Source organism: Aythya fuligula, chromosome 1 (assembly GCF_009819795.1).
Source record: "Aythya fuligula isolate bAytFul2 chromosome 1, bAytFul2.pri, whole genome shotgun sequence".
Taxonomy (NCBI): Eukaryota; Metazoa; Chordata; class Aves; order Anseriformes; family Anatidae; genus Aythya; species Aythya fuligula.
In genome coordinates, this window is record NC_045559.1 from 950,945 (window position 1) to 973,409 (window position 22,465).

The 22,465-nt window shown below is 63.6% G+C and overlaps 1 protein-coding gene across 1 annotated transcript in view; it reads left to right on the forward strand.

Moving 5' to 3' along the window:
- The window catches only part of SND1 (staphylococcal nuclease and tudor domain containing 1), an 85,145-nt gene that overhangs the window by 43,639 nt on the left and 19,041 nt on the right, over positions 1-22,465 (forward strand). Inside the window, exons 12-13 of the mRNA XM_032197171.1 lie at positions 12,023-12,123; positions 19,808-19,918. Of these exons, the coding sequence (XP_032053062.1) occupies positions 12,023-12,123; positions 19,808-19,918 (212 nt within the window). The remainder of the gene's footprint in view (positions 1-12,022; positions 12,124-19,807; positions 19,919-22,465) is intronic.

Consider the following 22,465-nt stretch of genomic DNA (forward strand, 5'->3'; position numbering starts at 1 on the left):
CTATTTCCATGCCTAATTGCATCTTTCCATTTCAGAGCCCTGTTTATATATTAAAAAAAAAAAAAAATAGCAGCTTGCGAGACTTTTATAATGGGAAGTCTGTCACTTGCCGTGCTCGAAAGCGGCTGCGAGGATGTTGCTGGGGCTTGTGAAGAGAGCTCAGGTCTCTGAAATGGAAACAGCCTCGTGCCAGCACCTGGAGCAGCAGCAGCAGCAGCAGCAGCAGTGCTTGCACCTTCCTGCCCAGCTGGGGGCTTTTGAGCCCTGCAGGCAGCAGCCTCGTGCTCCTCAGCTGTGGGATGGCCCTGGATGAAGGGCAGGAGCCGTGGTTGCAGGGGGATGCCCTGGTGGGCAAGGACTGGCACCTGTGGGTGCTCTGATGGCCGGGGGAGGCTCCAACGTGCCCAGAGCCCGGGAGGAGCAGTGCTGGGTGCTTGCTGTGCAGGGCGAGGCGGCGGTGCTGGATGCAGGGAGGTGGCAGAGCGCCGTGCCGGCACTGCTGAGCCCCGTGCCAAGCTCCAGCCCCTTCTTGCTACCATGCCAAGCCGGTGCCGTGTCCCGGTTCGGCTGGGGTGGAAGAAAATCGTGTCCCTGGCAGCACCGGGTCAGGGCTCCCCCACCCGGCCCTGCTTGGCTGCGTTTTTTCTCCCAAATTCTGCTTGCGAGCCACGTGCCGAAGGGCACCGCCGTGTCCTGGCAGTGCTGGGAAGGAGGAGAACGAGGAGGAGGAGGAGGAGGAGGAGGAGGAGGAGGGTCCTGCCTTTCTCACAGCCATCAGCACGGGGTTCCACCGGGCGCTGTGCCCGCAGGGGTGGGCGCAGGATCAGCCCCAAGGGAGGCAGGCGGCGGCGCAGCCTCGCTGCGGGAGCCGCGCTCCTCCTGCTGCGCTTGGACCGCTTTCAGCAGCAGAACGAGCAAGGCAGGAGAGCAGCCAAGTGCCAGCGGTTCCCGAAGAGGCTGGTCGGGAGCCAGTGACCCCCCGAAATAGCAGCAGAAAGCCTCTTGGCTGCGGGTGGGGGCAGCCTCCCCCGTGAAAGCCCCCGATCACCTTGCAGCGCGGCGCTGGGGCTCCAGCGCCCCGTTGCCTTTGATGTCGCCTGGTCTGCTTTATAAATATTTCCTTTGTCAGCTCCACGTTTTTCACTTCAGATTAATTTGATGGAGTAAAGCGACGAAAAAAACCCTTTCCGTTAATGATCAAAACAGTCCCTCGAGGTTGGCGGTGCGTTCTGATCTGAAGTGACAGCCCCGCATGCGGTGGCGTGCCCTTGCCTTCTCACGGCTGGCTGTCAGCATCAATCTTTGCGGCAAAATTCCTCCTTTCCCACCCCCTTTTTAATATACTTTTAAACCCCACCCCGGCAGGGAATTAGCGACTTCGGAGAGCTGTCTCCTGCCGGGGAGATCAAACGGGGTGGGCTGGCGCCGCGCTGCGTGCGCTTGCGGCGGAGAGCCCGGGGAGCCCTGCCACCCCAAAGCCACTCACGCGTGGTCCTCGCCCCCCAAACCCCCCGAGCACCCGCCCCAGCTTGGCCCCGGGGCTGAGCACACGCTGTGCCCCCCCTGAACCCACTGCCACCCCTCCTGGGGCACAGGGATGGGGACGGGGACACGGGGATGGGGCTCTCCCTGCCCTGCCGTGGCAGGGAGCAGCCGCCCGCCCTCCTGGTGCCTGCTGTTCACCTGGCCTGGCGTGGCAGTGTGACAAGCCCTGGGCAGGATCACCGCTGGCAGCAGCTCCAGAGGAGCACGATCATCCCCTGCGAGGCTGATGAATTGGATATTAGGAATAATTAGGCCAGGAGGAGCTTTCGGGCTGGCTGCCGGTGCTTCACCAGCCGCCGCCTCAGCCGCGAGCAGTGAGCTGCAGGGCTTGGCCCCGGGCTGCCTGCGGGACAAGGGACAGGGGTTTGTCCCCCTGTGGGTGCTGTCCCTGCACTCTGGGGACCCTCCTCGTGGCTTCTGCCCCTGCACGGCCCTGGGGACCCTCCCCGCCGGCGCCGTCCTTGCGCAGCGGTGACCTTGCCTCCTGGGTGCTGTCCCTGCGCGGTGGCACGTCCGGAGGGCGGCTGTGACACTAGAGGGAGCTGCGCTGTAGGAATTGCAGAGCCGGGTGTCCCCTGTCCCCCCTCAACCCCATCCCACCCCAACGTACCCCATCCCACAGCAAGTGGCACCCTGGTCACTCAGACCCCCGCTGGGTGACCGCTCGCAGCCGCTGTCACCATCCCCTGCTCTCCGTCCCGCAGCGCGGTCCCTGCGCACCCCCACGAGGTTCCCTTCCCTGCCCACCCGTTTCGGGGCTCTGCACGGGCTGGGGAGGAATTGGTGCAGGGCCTGGGCTGCCTGGAGCCACTGGAGTCGAGCAGGGCTTCGCTCCTGGGCGGCTTCAGGCAGCCTGCAGGGTCCCCTCGCTGTCCCGGGGCTGCTGTTAGCCAAACCCAAGGGGACACCCGTGCCTCTGGGACCCCTTCCCAGCAGGGTGGGTGTCTGTGGCCAACCTTTGCCTGTCCCCCTCCCAGTGTCTGCTCCCGTTCATGGTCTGACATCCTCCTCCTCTCCCTCCTCTTCCTCCTGCCGGGTGGGAGCAGCAGCAGCATCCCCAGCCTCACCCGGTCCTGCTGCCGCCGCTCTGCTCCAAGCTGGCAAGGGTGGCCGTGCCAGATCCTGCCCCCTCTCCCTGCCGGCCCCGTGGCCCTCATCCATCTCCCTCAGCCCCCGGTAGAGCCGATGGCTCGGCCGGTGCTGCTCATTTCACCCCCAGAGCTGGGCACCAGCAGCTCCCCATTCCTTTGTGCCTTGCGCTTCCCCACAGGGACAGGCAGCGGCCGCCAGGCTCTGGGGACACCGAGGTTTGCTCGAGCACCTGAAGGTGGAGGGGGCTGACAGCACCCCCCCCCGCATCCCCCTGCACCCTCAGCCTTGGCGTGGGGAAGATGCAGCGATGGCAAGGCAGCAGGGGCTGGTTGTGGGGTTGGAAGCCCCAAAGCCACCTGTGTGGGGTGCTGGGACCCCTCGGTGGCCAGGGGACGCAGCCGCAGGTGCCTGGCCCTGCCACAGAGCCTGTCCCCAGAGCGGGGACAGCCCTGCAGCCCCCCCCCCAGCACTGTGCTGCCAGGCAGGAGGCAGGGGGGACCCCGCAGAGGGTGTTTCCCAAACCCTGCTCCAGCAGTGGGCTTTGGCACGCTGGTGGGAAGCAAATTAATGCTTCGCTGTTTGACGCCGCTGGGATTATTCCTGGCAGCGCTGAGCGCGGGCAGCGTGGTGGCTCCGCCGTGCTTCCCCTCTCCTCCCCGGGCCGTGGGGGCATTGCTGGGGCATCGCCACGTCCGAGCAGGTGAAATGGGCTGGAGCTGAGCGCCTCGGTGCCCCTCTGCTGCTCACTGCTCCTCCACCGTGTCCAGCCGCTGGCTCCTTGGGGTGCCCCCGTCTCCCCGGCAGCGATGTGTTGCAGCGGTGCAAGTTAACGTGCCTGCCTCGGGCTCTGGGTGGGCAAAAGGAACCCAGAGCAGCGCCTGGGCTGTGCCGTGGCTGATTTGGGGGCTGCGTGCGTGCATTTGGGGCGAGCAGGGGCTTGGGGACCCCTTTGGGATCCCAGGGACGACTGCGGGTCCAGCCGGCACAGCCGGCTGCGGGGCTGTGCACACAGGGCTGCGGGGAGGCTTTGCTCCTGGAGCCCTTATCCCACCTTTGCTCCTGAAAACCCCTTTCCCATCACCTTTTTGGCCCTGTGGCACCTCGTTCCCCGGCTGCTGGAGCCCAGCATCGCCCTCCAGCCACCGCATCCCACCGCGGCGCTGCGTCCCCGTGCCGTGGCACGGCGCTGCCGGCCCTGCGGAAGCGCAGGGGCAGAGAAAGAGCTTTTCCCCGGGCCCCTGCGGTAAAAATAAACCGCGGCAATAGCTTCCAGAAATAATTCCCTCTGTCCCCCCCTCCCTGCGAAGAAAGCACTGGAGGGAGAAGACGAAGAAATATTGCCGTGGCCGCGGCCGCTTCCTGCGCTCTGAGCCTGTTTGCTTTCGTTTCGGGGAGCACTTATCACGTTAGGAGCGGAGCAGGGCTGCTGGTAACCACATTTGAATTCCCAGGGCCCGGGCGGGGAGGGGGGGGGGAGGAGAGAGCGAATCTCATCTATTTTCTCTCCCGCCCTTTCATCAGAGCAGCAGGAAGTTTTGGAAAGCGCCGATTGTCATGGCGCATTGCTTCCCTAACAGACCTCTTTCGCTCTCGCTGTGCTCGGCTGGCCTGATCACAAACCTCGCCTTGGCAGAGAGACGGCGCTCGGGGGCCTGGGGGGACGCGGCCGCGTCCCCCCAGGCCCCCGAGCGCCGTCTCTCTGCCCGTCCTGATGCTCAGCATCACCTCAACCCCGTGCCCTTTCCAAAGGGGGACGCCGCTCGCCGCTCCATCGCCCCACGGGGGACACCGGCACCGAGCTCCCCGAGTGACCCGGCTCGGTGGAATTTGCCCCGTGGGTTGAGATAAATCAGCTCCCGTGGCCGGCGGGCGTTTGGCTGCTGTGACACGATATGGATTTGCTCGGAGCTGGCTCCCGCCGTGGAATAAATCCGTGGTGCGTGTCAGCGAGCGGGGCCGGCTCCCTGCGCGCCGAGCGCTGCCCATCGATCGCAGCGCCGGGCGCGCGCCCCGTTAAGCAGCTTTTGTTAATTACGCCGCCGTGCAGGCAATTGGATGGGGTCTGAATGGGCGCTCTTGGCCCTTTCCTCTAATTAGCTCGGGGGGATTAATCATGTGGACAGCGGGGAGAGATGGCACGAGATAACTCGGTGACAAATACGCCCTGAGCGGGGAGGCGATTCAGTCCCGCGCTGCGGCTGGCAGGGGAGCGGAGGGGTGGCTCTCCACGGGGTGCCCAGCACCCTTGGGTGCCCAAAAGGCTGCAGCCACGGGGATGTGGGGCTCTGCAGTGCGCCAGGGCTCCGGGCATCCCCACTGGGGACCACACACAGCGGGTGCGTGCCCAGAGCCCTGGCATCTCGAGCATCTTTCTGCCTGGGTAAAGGTGGCGCGAGGGTGGCCTCCCCTCGCCCTCCCGCCATGTGCCTGTGCCTGGTTATCTGCAAAGCCCCAGATTATTTTTAATGCCTCAGGATTTGTTAGTGATGCGGCTCAGGGCTGGAGCCTCATCAAAGGCTGACAGCGAGCTGATTAAACTCTTCTCTGCCGCGGCAGCCCGCGAGCCGGGGCTGGAGACCCCAGCATACCTGGAAAGCAGCAGCTGCGGGTTTCCCTGCAGGTTTTCCAGGCATCCTCCTTCTGCTTGTGGTCAGAGGCACCCGGCTGCTCCCGGGGCTGCTCCTTTGGGGCTTACCACGAGCAGCACTCCGGGCACGAGCGTGCCAGCATCCTGCAGACCAGACCTGGGGCTGGGCTCACCGCTGGGAACAACAGAGTGGGGTTGGGAGGGGAAAACCTTTCCTCCTGGGAACGTTGTGCCATGCGAGCCACCAGGCACAACCCCGTGCCAATAACTGTGCCAGGGTGTGGGCACCAGCTCCAGAGCCTGCAGGCAGTGCAGCACCATCGCTGCTGCTTCCGAGCACGCGGAGCTGGGGGGGTTCTGCTGTTCAAAGCCTTCTGGAGAGCTGGCGGCTCCCCAGTGCCCAACTTGGGAGGAATCTTCTCCCTCCTGTATTTTACTTGGAATAAACACTGTGTGCAGATGCAAATGAGCAGGGGGAGAGGGCTGGCGGAGTGCTGAGCGCCCGGTGCTGCAGCGGCTGCAATGGCTCCGTGATAACAGGGGCAGGCGAAGAGAGCCAGCGCGGGGCCGCCTGTGCTCCCGGCGGCGCGGTGACCAGAAATTCGGGGCCATTTCCTCTCTCTCTGCCTCCCTTTTCTTCCTTCAGACGCTTCCTCAAATGGCTCTGCCGGGCACTTCCATTTGCAGGCTGCAGCCCTGGTTTTTCCCAGCTCGGGCAGGCGCTGCCGTAGCAAGGTCAGTTGTGTCCCGGGGCTGCCGGCGCCGCTCGGCTCAGCTCGGCTGCTTGGGGCTGCAACCCGGGCAGGAGGGAGCACAAAGCCCCTCGGCAAAGCCCCCGAGCTGCTGCAGGCTGCTTTTGGCAACGGCTGGGCTTCTGCAGGCTGGGGGGGTCTCTGTGGTGTGGGGCTTGGGGCTTTCCCCAAATGAAATCTGGGGGCAGTGGGCTCTGTGCACGCCTTCGTGATGGGAGGATCCCACGCGGAGAGGTGGAGGGGGCTGGCGAGGAGATTTGGGAAGCTGGAAGAGCTGGAGCAGGGCTGCAGACCATGCCTGTGTGCTGGGGCACATCCGACCTGCTGCCCAGCCCCGTTCTTTCTTTCCTCCCTTACTCCACCAGCAGCATGTGCTGGTACCGAGCTGCTCCAGGACCTGGCCCTTGGCACATCCACCGGTGCCTCTCCGTGGCATCTGTGCTGCTGCTTTCCCCAAAAACGCAGCCTCCTGGGGCAGCCCCGCTCTGTGGGATGCTGTGAGGCTGTGATGGCCTCAATCCCAGTGCCGGGGCAGGTGCCAGGAGCAGGCAGAGGGCACCAGGTCCCCCCCCACAGATGTTCCCCTGTCCCCAAACTGCAGTGACCGAGGGGCAGGGACCCAGACAGGCTGCCTTGGAGCAGCCCAGCAGCTGCAGAGCACTGAACAGGAAAAGCTAAACGGGGAAAATCAGTGCCCGAGCTCCCCAAAGTGGCACCTCCTGGTGCTGGGAAGGGTGGCACAGGGACAGGGGTGTGCACATGGCTGCGGTGGCGGTGCCCACGTTTGGAGGGGCAGGGTGGGCTCTGTGCCGTGTCGGTGACATCCCCAGGGGGACCCTGTGCCCAAGGGGATCAGTTTGGTCCCAAATCATGGGGACAGGACCTCAGGGGTCCCACATATGGGCACTTGGGGCACAGCAGGGGGTGCACATGGCAGGGGTGGGTGGCAGACCTGACCTGCTCGGCTATAATTACTGCCCAAAACGCCCCCGGATCTCCTGTCCCTTCTTTGTCCCAAACTCACAGGGACTGCAAATATCTTAAGTGTGGGAGACAGAGGGATTTGGCCAACCCCTTTTCAGTGCTCTGTGGGGACAGGACAAGGGGCAATGGCCACAAAATGGAGCCCAGGCAGTTCAGCACCAACACGTGAAAGAACTTCTTCACGGTGAGGGTGACGGAGCGCTGGGACAGGCTGCCCAGGGAGGTTGTGGGGTCTCCTTCTCTGGAGATATTCAAGATATTTGGATGCCTCCCTGGGCAGCCTGCTCTAGGGAACCTGCTTTGGCAGGGGGGGTTGGACCCGATGATCTCTGGAGGTCCTTTCCAACCCCTACAATTCTGCCGCATCCTGGGGCCACGTGGCAGGAACTGGGGGACAGGGGCAGGGGGCACATCACAGGGACCCTGTGCTGGGCACCACGTGCTGGGCACCACGTGCTGAGGCCCACATGCCAGGGACCACGTTACAGGGACCCTATAACAGGGACTGTGTGCCAGGGACCCCGTGCTGGGTCCCATGTGGCAGTGGTGGCGTGCAGGGGACGTGGTGCTTGGCACCCCGGGCACCGCTGCTCCTCCTGCTCTGGATTTGAGCCCTGCACGCCCTCCCACACAAGTTTGTGTTGAGTTTTAGGGCTGGGGTCCACTCAGCCACCCTCTCCCCTCACCGTGGTGCCGGGACGGGTGCTGGCACGGCGGGGGTCTCGCCGTTGGGGTGGCCGCAGCCCCCGGTGGTGGCAGGGGACAGGGGCGGGTGACATTGAGCTGCGCCGCGCGGTCTCTGTAGTGCCGTTCTTCCCGGGGCTGGATCTCCTCCAGGGAGGAGAGCTGCCGGAGTGATTTAATTCACACTGACTGCAGCTGACCTTGGAAACCCGCCGATAGACGGCCGCCATCGACACCGGCTCCGGGGGGGGGGACACGAGAGCTTGGTGCAGCCCCACGGGCATGAGGGAACCGAGCAGAGCCAGACACCGTGCTGATGGGCCCGGCATCGCCCTGCTGATGGGCCAAGAATTGCTGTGCTGGTGGGCCAAACGTCACCGTGCTGATGGGCCAAGTATTGCCATGCCAAAGGTCTGAGCCTCGCCGTGCCAATGGTCCGGTCTGAGCATCCCACATCCCACCCCAGGGCCGAGCTCCTTCCCGGAGCTGGCAGCTGCAGGAGGTCAGCACGCTGCTCCCCGTGCCGGGAAAGTGCTCGTATTTTTTACTCCCACGAAATATTTGCTGGGTTGCAGGACTGCTGGGTGACAGGGACGGAGGCTTGTGCGCATGCCTGGTGCTCAACAGACCCTGGGGACCCCCGATGGGGAGCCCAGGATGTGCCCTGCTGGGTCTGGGGGTGCAGGAGGTGCCCGGTTTGGGGCTTGCAGGTGCACACAGGAGATGCCCAGCTGGGTCTGGGGGTGCAGGATGTGCCCAGCTGGGTCTGGGGGTGCAGGAGGTGCCCAGTTTGGGGTTTGCAGGTACACACAGGAGATACCCAGCCAGATCTGGGGGTGCAGGAGGTGCCCAGCCGGGGGTGCGGGTGCAGGAGGAGCCCCATCCCACTGCAGCACCCTGCCTGCAGCTGCAGCTTGCACACCAGCATCATGCTGTCCCTGCTGTGAGGCTTTGCCCTGCCCTGTGCCAGCATCAAGCCCTTTCCTCCTGCAGCCCCAGCTGGAATCTGCTGCCAGCAGGTGCCGTGGGGTGGCACGGAGGCTGGCACAACAGGGACTGCCCCGTCCTTGCTGGGGACACGAGGGGGGGACAGGAGCTGGCTGGGGGAGCAGCAGGGACGCAGCAGCACCCAGGGCTTGGCCATGGAATAGCTTTGAGCAGGGGCTGGGGGTGTCAGGGTGGCACAAGCTCGGTGGCTGTGGGGCTGGCAGTGCAGGATGAGGGCGATGCAGCCACAAACCAGCTGCGTGCTTGGTGCTGGCCCCGAGCACCTGCTTCTGGCCATTGTCCCCACGGCATCGCAAGGAGAAGCGTCCCTGTAGCAGCTCTGCTCGGGGCTGCAGGCAGGCAGGAGCCAGGTGCTAATTACCTGACAATTTTAATTCCTGGTTTGCAGCCAGCTCCAGCCGCTGGCACGCTGCTGCTGCTGCTGCTGCTCCTGGTGCTCTGGTGCCCCGTGCTTGCCCCGGGCAGGGTTGGTGCTGCAGCATCAGCCCAGCAAGGTGCAGGTCCCCATTGCACGCCACAGCCCCGGGGCCTCGCGTGTGCCCTTGTGCTGTGGTTGTGCTGGGGGGCACTGGGGGGTCGGGGCTGCAGGTGGGGTCAGTGGGATAAGGGCAGGTCCGAGCCCCTTCGTGCTGGACACGTAGGAAGCTCGTGGCGAGCTTGTTCTTGCTCCGGGGGAGGGAGGTTTTGCCTTTGCAACTTGTCAGCTGCAGCTGTGCTGGCATCACGCAGGCGGGGCACATGCCAGCTTTGTCACCGCGCTGAGCCTCGGCTGTGCAGGGGACACGACACAGTGCGACGCTCCGCAACGCAACAGGACGTGGCACTGTGCAGCACGGTGCAGTGCACAGCACCATGCAATGCAGCACAGCACCATGCAGTGCAACACAGCACCATGCAATGTAGCAGTGCAGTGCAATGCTGCATGGTGCAACGCAATGCAGCACAACACAATGCAACATGGTGCAGTGCAGGGTGATGCTGCATGGTGCAATGCAACACAGCACCGTGCAATGCATCGTGATGCTGCACAATGCAACACAATGCAGCACAGCGCAACGCAATGCAATACAATGCTGTGCAACACAGCACAATGCAACACAGCACCATGCAATGCATCACAATGCAATGCATCACAATGCAGTGTGATGCTGCACAATGCAACACGACGCAGCATGGCACAGTGCAATGCAATACAATGCTGTACAACACAGCACAATGCAACACAGCACCATGCAACGCATCACAATGCAATGCATCACAATGCAGTGTGACGCTGCACAATGCAACACAACGCAGCACAACGCAATGCAATACAATGCAATGCAACACAGCACAATGCAGCACCATGCAATGCAACACAGCGCCATATAACACAGCACAACGCAGTACAACACAGCACAATGCGACGTGATGCAGCACAATGCAGTGCAGCACCGTGCAACACAACAGCACAATGCAGCGCTTTGCAACGCAACACAACACAATGCAACACAATGCAACGCAACGCAGCACTTTGCAATGCAGTGTGATGCAACACAACAAAGCAGCACAAAATGCAGCATGGCACGGTGCAGTGCTTTGCAATGCAGCACACGCAATGCAGTGTGTGGGTGCTGCAGGCTGAGCTGTGACGCCCAGCCCGACCACTGCCCGCTCTGCCACTGCCCTGATGATGCAGGGTCCTAACGATGCAAGGTCCTAACGATGCAAGGTCCTAACGATGCAGGGTCCTGATGATGCAGGATCCTAATGATGCAGGGTCCATGCCCAGTGGGGGCTGCCCCGCAGAGCCACTCCTGCCCTGGCCAGACGCTTTGCCCAGCTCCAGCCGAGGAGTTTCCTAAACGAGCTGCGCCTCACCGCCCTGCCCGGTGCCATTTAAAAGAGCCCTGTAGTAGTTTGAATTCCCTAACCTGCCTTTTGGAGTAATTGTTGTCTTTTTTCCTCGTACAGTTGTTATGACAATAGTTTCACGGGGAGGAATTCCTTTAACCTCTACCCTTAATTGGCTCTTCCCTGACAGAGCTCCCTCTTTTGTTGCTGCTAAAACATGATTAGATCTGCTGCTCCAGTGAGTGATCTGATGGCAGGAAATTTTGACTCAGTCGTACCTTTTTGCATTTCTCTGCTCATTTAAAAAGCCAGGCTTGTAAGGAGCCGACAGTTTGAAAGGGTTTCGGCGACGCTTTCTTGTAGCGCTGCGCTCGACGCCTGTCTGTCTCGGGCTGACGGCACGGAGTGGAAAAAAAAAACACGGGGAAAGCTCAGGATGTGAGGGTGTCCCCTGGGGGGGAAGCAGGTGGAGGCTCCCCCTCCACCTGTCCTTGCCCCAGGGCCCTGTTTGGGGCAAAAACAGAGCTTTTTGTCACCGGGCAGTGGCCCTGCACTGGCCTTGCTGCGGGCACTGCCCAGCCCCGGCACGGCCTCTGCTCCTCTGGATCAAGCGCCAGCTTAAATGGGGAGAAATCGGCTTTTTTGCAGAAGCAAGGTGGTGGGATTAGGTCGGATTTGCATAGAAATGGTGCGTGCAGATGTGGGAATGCATTAGCGGCCTGTTGGAGCACGTGGGCTGGGAGTTCAACTCTGGTTTAATTTTCCCTGCTCTTTATTGCATTACCGTGGCCGGGAATTGCAGATCCGTGCTGGCACTGCACGCAAGTGCCGGTGCTGTGGGTGCTGCTGGTGTTGCTGGTGTTGCTGGTGGTGGTACTGTGGGTGCTGCTGGTGCTGCTGGTGGTGGTGCTGGTGCTGTGGACGCTGCTGGTGCTGCTGGTGTGCTGCCCAAGGACTGGGAAATGATGCCCTGGATCCGGAGCCAGGCACTCAGCCCTGCACATTCCTGCGCCCCCAGCTTGTGCCGAGCCCTGACCTGGCAGCAGCAGCGCAGCAGGAGCTGCCTCGAGCTGGATCCTGCACAGATGAACCCCAGGAGTGTGCCCATCCCTGGGCAGGGTGCACGGTTGGGTGATGGGGGCACCCCAGGGTGCTCCCTGCCCCGATGCTGATGCCGCCTCAGCAGCGAGCTGTGCCATAACACACCTGAAGGCGCAGCCATGCTCTCATAGCAGAGGCCAAACACCATCACTGGGAGGCACCCGGGCTGGCTGCGTGCTCGGGATCCCAGCCACGGCTCCTGGTGTGTGGAGAGCTCACAGTGGGGCTTGACAGGAGCTGGGCACCCCGGGGACCAACACCCTCACCAGGAGCCCACGGTGCAGCTTGTCCGCCCGGCACGGCTCCGGCTTCACCCTTCTCACACTGCAGCATCTGAGGTTAAAATGCTGACAGCACCACCAGGGCTGGGCAGGGGCAGGTATGGGGGCCGTGGCCCTGATGCTGTGCCCACGCTGACCCCTTTCTGTCCCCACAGGTGAACGTGACAGTGGACTACATCCGACCCGCCAGCAGCGCCACCGAGACCGTGCCAGCCTTCTCCGAGCGCACGTGTGCCACCGTCTCCATCGGGGGAATGTAAGTGTGGCCCCGAGCCCTGCGCCGTGCTCTGCCTCCTGTGGGATTGGGACAGGGGAGGCTTGTCCGTGCTGCCCTGCCCCGGCACCGCATCGCCCCGTGCGCCCCAGCAGGGTGGTTTGGGGTCGTGAGGTGCAGGACCCCCACCACGAGCTGCCGGCCTCCAGAAGCATCTCAGCAGTGGGTTTGCTTGGAGGAGCCGTCACCGCGCTCCCTGCACTCTGTCCTGTCCCAGAGGCAAAGGACATTGCCACCCCCACAGCCTGGTGCAGCAGTTTGGGGGCTGCCCCACACGTACCCACAGCCCCGAGCAGCTCTATGACCACAGGGAGCCCCCGCTCTCAGCTGGAAGCAGCCCCCGTCATTGCCAGCCCATCCTCCACACCCCCCTGGCACCATTTCGTGCCCCAAGCCCCTTTGGTGGCTTCCCTGCCCCGTTGGCACAGGGGGGGCCGTGCTCCTCCTGCCCCTCCTCGCTGTGGGGCGGTTCTGGAGCCGTGTGGGGATGATTTGTCATAGGCCGTTTCCTCTCCTCCTTTTTTTTTTTTTTTTTTTTTTTTTTTTCCTGTAGCAGCTATTTTGGAAAGCTACCAAAGTGCTGCAGCTCTGCTCTTTTTTTTCCACGTTAATCCGAGGCCTGGGAGAGCCGAGCAGCGCGCGCTGGCTGCGCGGGGGAAGCGGGGCCGTGCCCACGGGAGCTGCGCCCCGAGGAAGGCACCCGATGGTGACCTTCAGCTGTGCTCATCTCCTGGGGGGGGTGAATTCCTCTCCGGGGCTGCCAGGACAGATCCTGAGTCCCTGCACCCCCCCAGCCAGGCAGCCCCATCCCCTCTGTGCCTCTGCTTGGTGCTGGGGGCTTTGGGCGCTCCCCGTGCCCCCATCCCCGCGCACCGGGGTGGGAAGCAGGTTTGTGGGGGCGACCCCAATCCCTGGGTTGTGCCCGGTGCTGGGTGCTCAGATCCATCCCTCCTGACGCCTTCATTACTCCAGGAGAGGAGGCTGTCAGCAGATGGGGCTGCCGGGGGGGCAGTAGCATTTGCTGGGGGGGTCAGCAGCCAGGGGGCATCCCCTGGGGGCGCAGGGCTCGTGCCGGGGCCGATCCTGCCTCTCCCCGGGCTCTGCCCCGGGTGCTGGTGGCAGCGTGGGTGTAACAGAGCGGGGTCTGTGCCGCCGGCCCGCGCCGTGCCGCGGATGGAGCGGGGAAGAAAGCCTGGCTTGTGCTCCTGGCAGCCAGGCTGGGCTCAGCCTGCTTGGCAGTCGGAGCACGCCGCCGGTGGGGCACGGCCGCGCTCGGGATGGGAGCCGGGGAGGGTTGCTGGTGGCTGCCTCGCTTCTGGGGGCTTCGTCTCCCTCGGTTCTGTGCCGCTGCTGTTCGTGCAGGCGGCCCCATGGCAGTGGAGAGGGGATGGGGTGGGCGCAGGGTCATCACCCTGCCCCGAGCATCTCCTCTCCGTGGGTTTGGCTCTGCCCAGGGCAGCAGGGTGACGCTGCTCCAGGCAGCCTTGGAGGGGTCCGGAGTGCAGCCAGCCCCTGCTTCCAGCCCCAAACTGGGCCACGCGTGTCCCTGCCCTGGAGCACGATCCCACAGCACCCAGTGACATCCCACAGCACCCCACGGCATCCCACAGCACCCCACGGCATCCCACAGCATCCCACGAGTATCCTGCACCACCCTGCCACATCCCCCGGCATCCCGTGACGCTCAGCAGCATCCTGCCGCATCCCACAGCATCCCACAGCACTCCGCAGCATCAGTTGGCATCCCCCAGCATCCCGTGACATTCCTGCAGCATCCCACAGCATCCCATGACACCCAGCTCCGTTCTGCCACATCCCACAGCATCCCACGGCATCCCACGGCATTCTGCAGCATCCCACAGCATCCCACAGCATCCCACCACATCCCACAGCATCCCACCGCATCCCACAGCATCCCACAGCATCCCACAGCATCCCACAGCATCCCACAGCGTCCCACAGCATCCCGTGACATTCAGAACTGAATCTGAAGGTCCCAGGGCCGGGATGGTGCATCCCAGGGTGCGGGTGGTGCGCTCAGGGGCTGGCTGCAGTCGCTGCTCTCGCGGCGCTTGCTCCGTTTGCTGCAGGCAGCTGGGGCGGGGGGCGCAGCCCAGAGCCCGCAAGGAGGGGCTTCGGCGGGTGGGAAGCATCCTTGAGCCAACTTGGGCTGGATTTTCTGGGGAAAACTGCAAAATGAGTTCTGTGCTGCTGTGGAGTGGGGGGGGGGGTGGCTCGCAAACGGCCCTTCTCCCCTCCGCCCTGCTCCGAGTGGCAAAAAACTGTATTTCACGGCCTAATGAGATTTTTTCCACAGCAAACAGCTTTTCATCCGTGCTCCCATATTCCCGTTCTTTAATCTGGGCTTAGCGGGGGGGAAGCATCTTCCCTCTGCGCCCCGGCTCCCGCTCCTCTCCAGAGGCTGCTGTTGGAGGTGGGGGCCGTGCTGGGCCCCCCCGGGAGCAGGGCTGCGGCACGGCACCGCGCTCGCAGCTGGGGGGGGGTCTTCTGCAGGCTGGATCTCTGCGCCCCCCTTTCCTCGGCTGCTTCTGGGCTGAGCCCTGCTGGGTGGGCTGCCCTGAGCCCCCAGGGGATGGGTGGTGGTGGTGTGGGGGGGTCTGGCTGCGGTAGCGGCGTGCGCCCACGGCATCGCAGCCGTCCCCGCGCCCACGGCACCGCTGCAGCGCACCCATCGTGGTGCAACCACTGCAGCGCACCCACTGCATTGCAGGCACCAGAGTGCACCCACGGGACCGCACCCATCGCCGTGCACCCACGGTACTGCACCCATCGCCGTGCACCCACCGCATGGCACCCTCGTGGTGCAACCAGCGCGGAGCCCCCGTTGTGCAGCACCCATCGCAGTGCGCCCACGGCGCTGCACCCGCTGCAACACCCGTCGGGGTGCCCGCGCCGTGCCTCCCTGGGTGCCCAGCACATCACCTGCACCCCGCCACCTACCCCAGCAGCTTTTCAGGTCCCCAAATCCCGAGGCCAACTTAGAGCTGTGAAGTGTGGCAGAGCCTGGGGCACGCCGGTGCGTGCAGTTTGCTTTGCGTTCGAGCCGCACGAGCCCCTGGCCGTGCTGGGGGGCTCGCAGGGAGGGGTTTCTGTGCCATTATCCATTGAGGGGGTGCTGTGCCAAGGGTGCCCGTGCTAGGCAGGGGTGTCCGGGGGGGGCGTTCACCCCGTGTCCCCGGCAGCAGCTGCCAGCACCCCGCTCTCCGTTGCGCAGCCACGTGCGCAGCGCGGTCGGTACCTGCGTGGGCCGCGGTGCCAGGGTAAAGCTGGGCTCGCGCCCAAGCTCCGTGTAGGTTTTTGCAGCCGCTGGAAAGGGCCCAGATTTCGCTGCTGCCTCGCAAGCTGCTCCCTCCTACGGGGAGGAGGTGGCTGCTGCGGTCTTGTCCCCGGGAGCCGCGAGGATGCCGGTGCCGGGCTGAGGGCTGGCAGAGCTCCTGGAGCTGGGTGGGGAGCGGGGGGGTGGCCACGAGCGCGGGGACTTGGAGCGAAGCCACTCGTGCCATTGAGCAGAGCAACCCTGGGGCACTGTCCCCGAGTCCCCCCAGCCTCACGGTGCCCGCTGGGTGTTGTGTGCTCATCCTGGGGAGGAAAGCTCTCACCGGGATGGTCGGTCCTGCAGGGGCAGCCAGGGGCGATGTCCCCGTCCCCACACGTGCCACAGCTCCCTGGGGGATGCTGCTCACCCTCACACCTGGGTTTAGGAAGGATGTGAGGATGTGCTGCTGCTGGCACGTGGCCCCAGGGAGGAGGAGAGGCTCCCACAGGCTCCCGCTGGTGTGCAGGGTGCTGGGGTGTGAGCGCTGAGCCAGGATGGGCTGCACCCCTAGGCAATGCGCACAGAACCATTGAACATCCTGACTTGGAACGGAGCTTCAAGGAGCATCCCATGAAGTTCCTGGCTCCACACGGGACCCCCATAACCAAGCCGTGTGTCTGAGAGGTTGACCAAGTGCTTTGGGGTTGGCCAAATGCCACGGGGGGATGTGGGAGCCCTGGGGTCGCAGCGGGATTGGGGCCAGGCACCCTTTGGCTTCGCGGTGCTGGTGGTTGCTGGTGCCAAATCCTCCTCCTCAGAGCATTGATTCTGGCCTAAAATCCTACAGGGGAAACCCAAAGTTGTTTAACTGTGGGCATGGGATCAGCCCCAGGCTGGTGCCAGCGGGTGGTCCCAAAGGTGGGCAGGGCGCCTGGGACCCCACAGCTCTCCTGGTTTGATCAGAAATCGGCAGGGGTACATGACACTTAAAAACCTCATCCTCACTTAATTTAGCTGAAGTTTCCCAAGAAATTCCCCCTGGTGTTGCCCTGAGATGCTCCTGGCTGCCCTGCAAGGAGGATGAGGAGAGGACGAAGGCGCAGCTCTGGGCCTGGATAACCCACTCCAAAATGAGGATTTGTTTCCCGTTAAGCAGGCTGTGATGTATTAACGCGGCTCCGGTTGCAGAGGTGGTTTAACATTAGATTTTTAATGATCCCTCCATTAATCCTGCTGTTCTGGGACTTAATGCTCGCTGCCCTCTGACCGCTGGAAATGATGAAAACTTTGATTTCGTGCACATTGGATGCTTCTGGAGTCCGGCACCGGGAGCTAGACCTGCAGCTCGTCCTCTGAGCGCAGGGGATTAAAGGCTGGGCATGGGGCAGGGCTGGCCGGGAGTGGGATCTGCAGGACCCCGTTGGGGTTTGGGGAGAAAAGGCAGGGTCTGGGGGTTGCCCCAGCCTCGTGCTTGCTCCCAGGGGGTTTCAGCTCAGCTGGCTGAAGGCTCAGCCCCCTGGGATGGGTTGCAAGCTCGGCATCATGCAGGGAGTCCATCAGCTCGCAGCGGGTTCGTATTTCTGGGGGGAAAGGTGACAGCAGCCACTGGTGGCCCCTTTGGGGGTCCCCAGGCCAGCATTTGCTCCAGGTGCCTCCGTCCCGAGCTGCAGAGCCCGCTGGGGACCCAAAAACAGCCCGGCCACGCTCCCCACACAGCCCCAGCCCTTAGGACTGCTCCTTTAGGACCCGGCAGCGCGGTGGGAGCAAACGCCGGCAATTGTGCTTGTCTTCTAAAGAGCCATAACCACGCTATTGCTGAATAAATGAAGCCATCAAGCAGAGGTGGCAACAAGATTACAACACTTCACAAGTGCTGGGGGCAGAATAAAATTGTCCGTTTAGTGAGCAGACGGAGCGCTCTCGCTATCACGCTCGTTTCCTGATGCTTTCCGTGCCGGGTTTTAATCTCCCTCCCTCTCCTCTGCCCAGACCTTCCCCCGCTCCCTGCTCCCTTCCCTGAATTGGGCTGGGGGTGCCAGGAGCTGCCTGGGGCTGTGTGGGGCTGGGTGTCCGCTCTGGGGGCTGCAAATGGGGGCTCACGGGACCCCTAGCCAGGATCCAGGTGGGCTCTGCACGGGACCTGCAGCCCTGGGATGGGGACACGGGACAAGGAGCAGTGTCCTGGGGGGTTGTGACTTGTCCTGCCCGGTGCTGGTGGCAGTTTCCACTGGGGGTTTGTCCCCGAAGTGAGTGGGGTTGGGGACGTGCTGCTGCCATGTGCAGATGTGCTGCAGCCCCCTGGCCGGGCAGCCCCCCCCCAGCGCACCGGTGCCGTGCCGTGGGCACCTCCCCTGGTGCGCACCACTGCGGGGTCCCACATCCCTGGCTGTGCACCCAGCAGCGTGCGGTGCTGCGGGGCTGTGGGGAGCCACCTGCACCTGTACCCTGCACGGGGAGGATGAGGATGGGGGCAGCATCATCCCCTCCTGTCCCTGCCATCCCCTCGGGGCCGGATGGGAAGGCAGGGAAAGAGCCCGGCCGGTGCGCGGGTGCTGCCGGGCTCCACGGCTGGTGGATGGCGGTGCCTGTGCCTCTCGTGCCTTGCAGCCTCACGGGGTGGTGCAGTACAAGCTCTCGCACGTGAGCTTCTCCCCTCGCACACTCGTGTCCTGGCCTTGCCGTGGGGCCACCCGCTCGGCTCCGCACCCTGCCCGGGGCGCCAGCTGTCAGCGGCCCCGCGCTCCTCTCGCTGCCGCTCGCTCTGCGCTGCGACAGGCGTCAGCTGCCGCCCACCTCCCGCATCTCCTCGCTGCCGTGGCTCGGCTGCAGATGGCTGGCGTGCTGCAAAAGCTGTCCCCACCGGAGCTCGCCTGGGGGGACTCCCTCCGGCAGCAGCCTCGTGGCTGCCGGAGGCGGCTGCAGGTCTGCGCGTGAGCGCAGCGCTCCCTGGCACGGTGCCGGCGGCCCCGAGCTCACCCGCGGCACGTGCCGGTGGTGCAGGGCTGGGCAGCGTGCTGGGCACCGGTTCCTGTCGGCTCCCTGCCCTCTGGCTGGGTGCAGCCACCCGAAGGTGCCCGAGGGTAGAGCCCTGGGAGGTTTCCTGCTGGAGAAGTGGAGCAGGGGGTACCTGGGGGTCGGAGCCGCTTGGCACCAGCCTGCGGCTGAGCACAGCACTGCCAACCCCGGGTTCCTCGGTGCTGGTGCCCTACAGCATGTCTCCATGGTCCCACAGGGCTGCAATTCCCATCCCATCACCATCCCAAAGCCCGAAACCCCCCAAGGACCGGGGGTGCTGGGGCAGAACTGGGCCAGTGCCACCAGCCCTGCGCTCGCCTCCCCCCGGCACAGCCTGGCGTTCTCTCAAAATAGCTCTAGGTGCTTATTCCTGGTTGCTTGGCATTTCGAGAGCTACCTTTGCAGCTGCCTCCTGCTGCAGCTTATTTCCTCGTTTACGAATGCTTAGCTTTTTTTCCCCTGCTCCGAGGCGAGACCTATTTTCGGCTGCCGGTGATGGCTCAGCCCAGCCCAACCCCCCCCCCCCCCCAGGGGTAGGGGGGTGCTCCCGGGACGTGCAGCCCGACGAGGCCCCCCGTGCACACGCACACTCATCCATACGTTATTTTAAAGTGGTGAATTAGCAGTCCCTGCCCTGCATGTGTAATCGGAGGAGAATTACAGATGCACTCAGCGAAGTAGAATTTATGAATTTGTTTAAAGCGGCAGAAGGTAATGGCAGCCAATTTACCGCGGCGTGCGGCGCCGATTGGCAGGCAGCCCTCGAACCCATCCCGCGCCGACCTCTCCTCTCCTCCCCGGCAAGGGGATGGTGGAGGAAAGCCATCGGGAGGGAGAACCACGGGGAGGCTCCTGCCTGGCAGCTCTGATGGCTCTCCGAAAAGAAGTGCAGCTGCGGTGGGGTTGGGGACGGCGGGCAGCCATGCAGTGAGATGTCCCTGCAGGGATGGGCAGTGACCCTTGCTGGTGGTGGAGGTGTTTGGCCATCTCCAGACGCTGTCCTCAGGACACAAAACTGTCCCACGCGTGGTCCCCTCTGGCCCTGGTCGTTCTCAGACCCGTCCCCCTCATCATCTGGACAAACGGGAGCGGAGTGTCCTCTCTCACTGTGCTTTCGGGTGCTGCTGCGCCCAGGGCACGCCTGGTGCACGGGATTTTGGGGTGCTCACGGGAGCACGTGCTGGGCTGTTGCATTCTCGTGCACGCTCCTGAGCAGCAGGAGTGCCCATTAGTTGTTACACATAACTGCAAGCACCTTCCCTTGGCCAGCAGCCTGAAATTTGGGGGGTCTCCTCTTCCTTCCCCTGGTTGTGGTGCCACGCATGGGGTCATTGTGCCGGTGCTGAGCCCCCCCTTCTCTCTTCTTCCTTGCAGCAACATCGCCGAAGCGCTGGTGAGCAAGGGCCTGGCCACTGTCATCCGCTACCGGCAAGACGACGACCAAAGATCCTCACACTACGACGAGCTTTTGGCCGCAGAGGCTCGGTGAGTGCCTCCGGAGCTCGGCCGTGCCGGGTGGCGGTGCCGTGGGCACGGCTGGCTCCCTTCCCAGCCCCGCTCCCCCCTTCGTGGCGCTCGGGGCGCCCTCCCTGCCCTTCAGCAGCCCTCACCCCGCACTCAGCCCTGGCTCTGCAAGCTCTGCCCCCAGCCCCGTGGAGCCGAAGCCCCCCCCGTGGCAGCCCCCTCCATCGCAGCCCGCGCGGTGCTGGCGCGGCAGCCGGGCTCGGCGCTGGCGGAGGGCCAGGCGCGCTGTGAGTCAGTGGGAGCCGGCGCAGCGCATGTGGAATCTCCGTGCTAATGCTGCAACCCCCAGGAGGCAGATTAAAGAAGATAACATTTTTAAAAAAATGCCCCGGGGGGGGTTGTTGGAGCCTCATGGCTCTGTTGTGCCCGGAGCGTGGCGGGGCGCAGGGTTCCGGGGGCCCCGTGTGGTTCCCGGGGCAGCGAGCCCACCGAGCGCTGCCGCAGCCGCCCAGCCCCAGCCTGGCTGCGGGAGAAGTAATTGCATTTAAGCCGTATGACGTCTGAGCAGATCCAGAGGACTTCAGACACATTCTGGCCTCCCGTAATTAGGTTGAGGTTATCGTGGTGAGAAAAATGTGTGTGGCTGCTCCCTGCGCCGTGTCCTCGACAGAGGCAGCAGAAGTGCTGATGCAGGCTGGGGCTCGCTGCCGGCTCTGCTCGAGCCCGCTGCGGGGAGCAGGGCACTGCGTGTGCCAGGGTGCACGCCCAGATGTGTGTGCTCCAGATGTGTGTGTCATCCAGATGTGTGTTTATAATCCAGATGTGTGTGTGTGATCCAGGTGTGTCTGTCATCCAGACATGTGTTATCCAGACGTGCCATCCAGATGTGCGTGTGTGTCGTCCAGATGTGTGTCATCCAGAGATGTCACCTTGATGTTTGTGTGCTCCAGATGTGCATGTTGTCCAGATGTATGGCATCCAGGTGTGCATGGTCCGGACACGTCGCCCAGATGTGTATGTCATCCAGACGTGCATGTATAACCCAGATGTGCACGTATAATCCAGATGTGCACGTCTAATCCCGCTGTGTGCCATCCAGATGTGCGTAATCCAGACGTGTGCAATCCAGGCGTGCCATCCAGCTGTGCGTGTGCCAGGCGTGCGTGCTCTGGGTGTACACCATCTAGGTGTGCCCGATCCCAGCTTGTTTGATCCATGGTCCCGATGCACACACTCTGGGCTTGTGGGGTCCAGCTCTGCACCATCCAGCTGTGCACCATCCATCTGCACACCATCCTGTTGTGCACCATCCAGCTGTGCACCATCCAGCTGTGCACCACCCCGTTGTGCACCATCCAGCTCTGCACCATCCAGCTCTGCACCATCCAGCTGCACATAGTCCAGGCTTACTCGTCCCATCAGCGCTCAGTCCCGGTGTGCACAGCCCAGGAGTGCCTTGTCCAGCTGCGCTCCATCCTGCCCCACTTCATCCCGGTGCCACCTGCGTGGGGCTGGGTCCCTGAGATGCCCCCATTCCCCCCATGCCCCCGCAGCGCCTGGCCTGGCCCCGGCTGCTCTCCGGCAGGATTTCAGCTCCTCCTCGGCAGCAGCTCCAGCTGCAGCTGCCGGTGCAGTGCTGCCAGCAGGGGCGAGCAGCGTTGAGGGGGCTGCGCAGTGGTTTTTGCCAGCCTGCCGTGCAAGACGGTGCTGGGCTCTGCCGCAAGCCTCCCCTCACAAAAAGGGGGGGCTGCTACCAGGCCCTGGCTCGCCCTCCTGCAGCCCTCCCCGTGCAGTGCAGGCGGCTGTGATCCGTGGCCAGCAGCTTGCTTGTGGCCTAATTGCAGCACGATGGGGATGTGCCTTGCAGAGCGGATGTGCCTGGCATGAAAGATGCATCTCGGAGCGCTCCGGCACCGAGCACGCAGCCGTGCTCCGGGCTCCAAACCTGGCCCAGGAGGCACGGGGGGGGGCTGGGGCGTCCAAGCAAGCGGGGTTTGGAGCAGGGATGAGCTTGGAGCAGGGCTGAGATTGGAGCAGGGCTGAGCTCAGAGCAGGGATGAGCTCAGAGCAGGGTTAAGCTCGGAGCAGGGATGCGCTCGGAGCAGCTCATGCTTCGGTGATGGTTGCTCGGGGCTTGTAAGAATCCTTCCAAGTTCTCGTCTTGTTAGCAAAGCATGGAGTTGTGTCTGCCCAGGCTGAGCTGCTGGAGCCTGCTCTGCCCTTCTTGGGGTATTTGGGAAGGGGGTGATCGGTGTCCCGCTCCCACCAGATTTTGGGGGTTCGTGGACATCGCTCTGCACCCCACAGCATCTCCTGGAAAAACCTACAGGGGGTCGCAGAAGCTCTGCAAGCAGCTGCTGAATAAATCCTGTCCCCTCCTCCTGGAGCTCTCTGCTCCCCAGGGTGTGGTTTTCATCCATCCCTGCCCTGAAGCAGGTGCGTGGGGGCTGCACATCCCCTTCCCTGCCCCAAATGCCCTCGGGAGGGTTTCCTTGGGCCCTCAGGGAGCTGGCGTTGGTGGCCTTGGGGACACGGAGCTCAAGCAGGAGGGGACATCACGACACATCC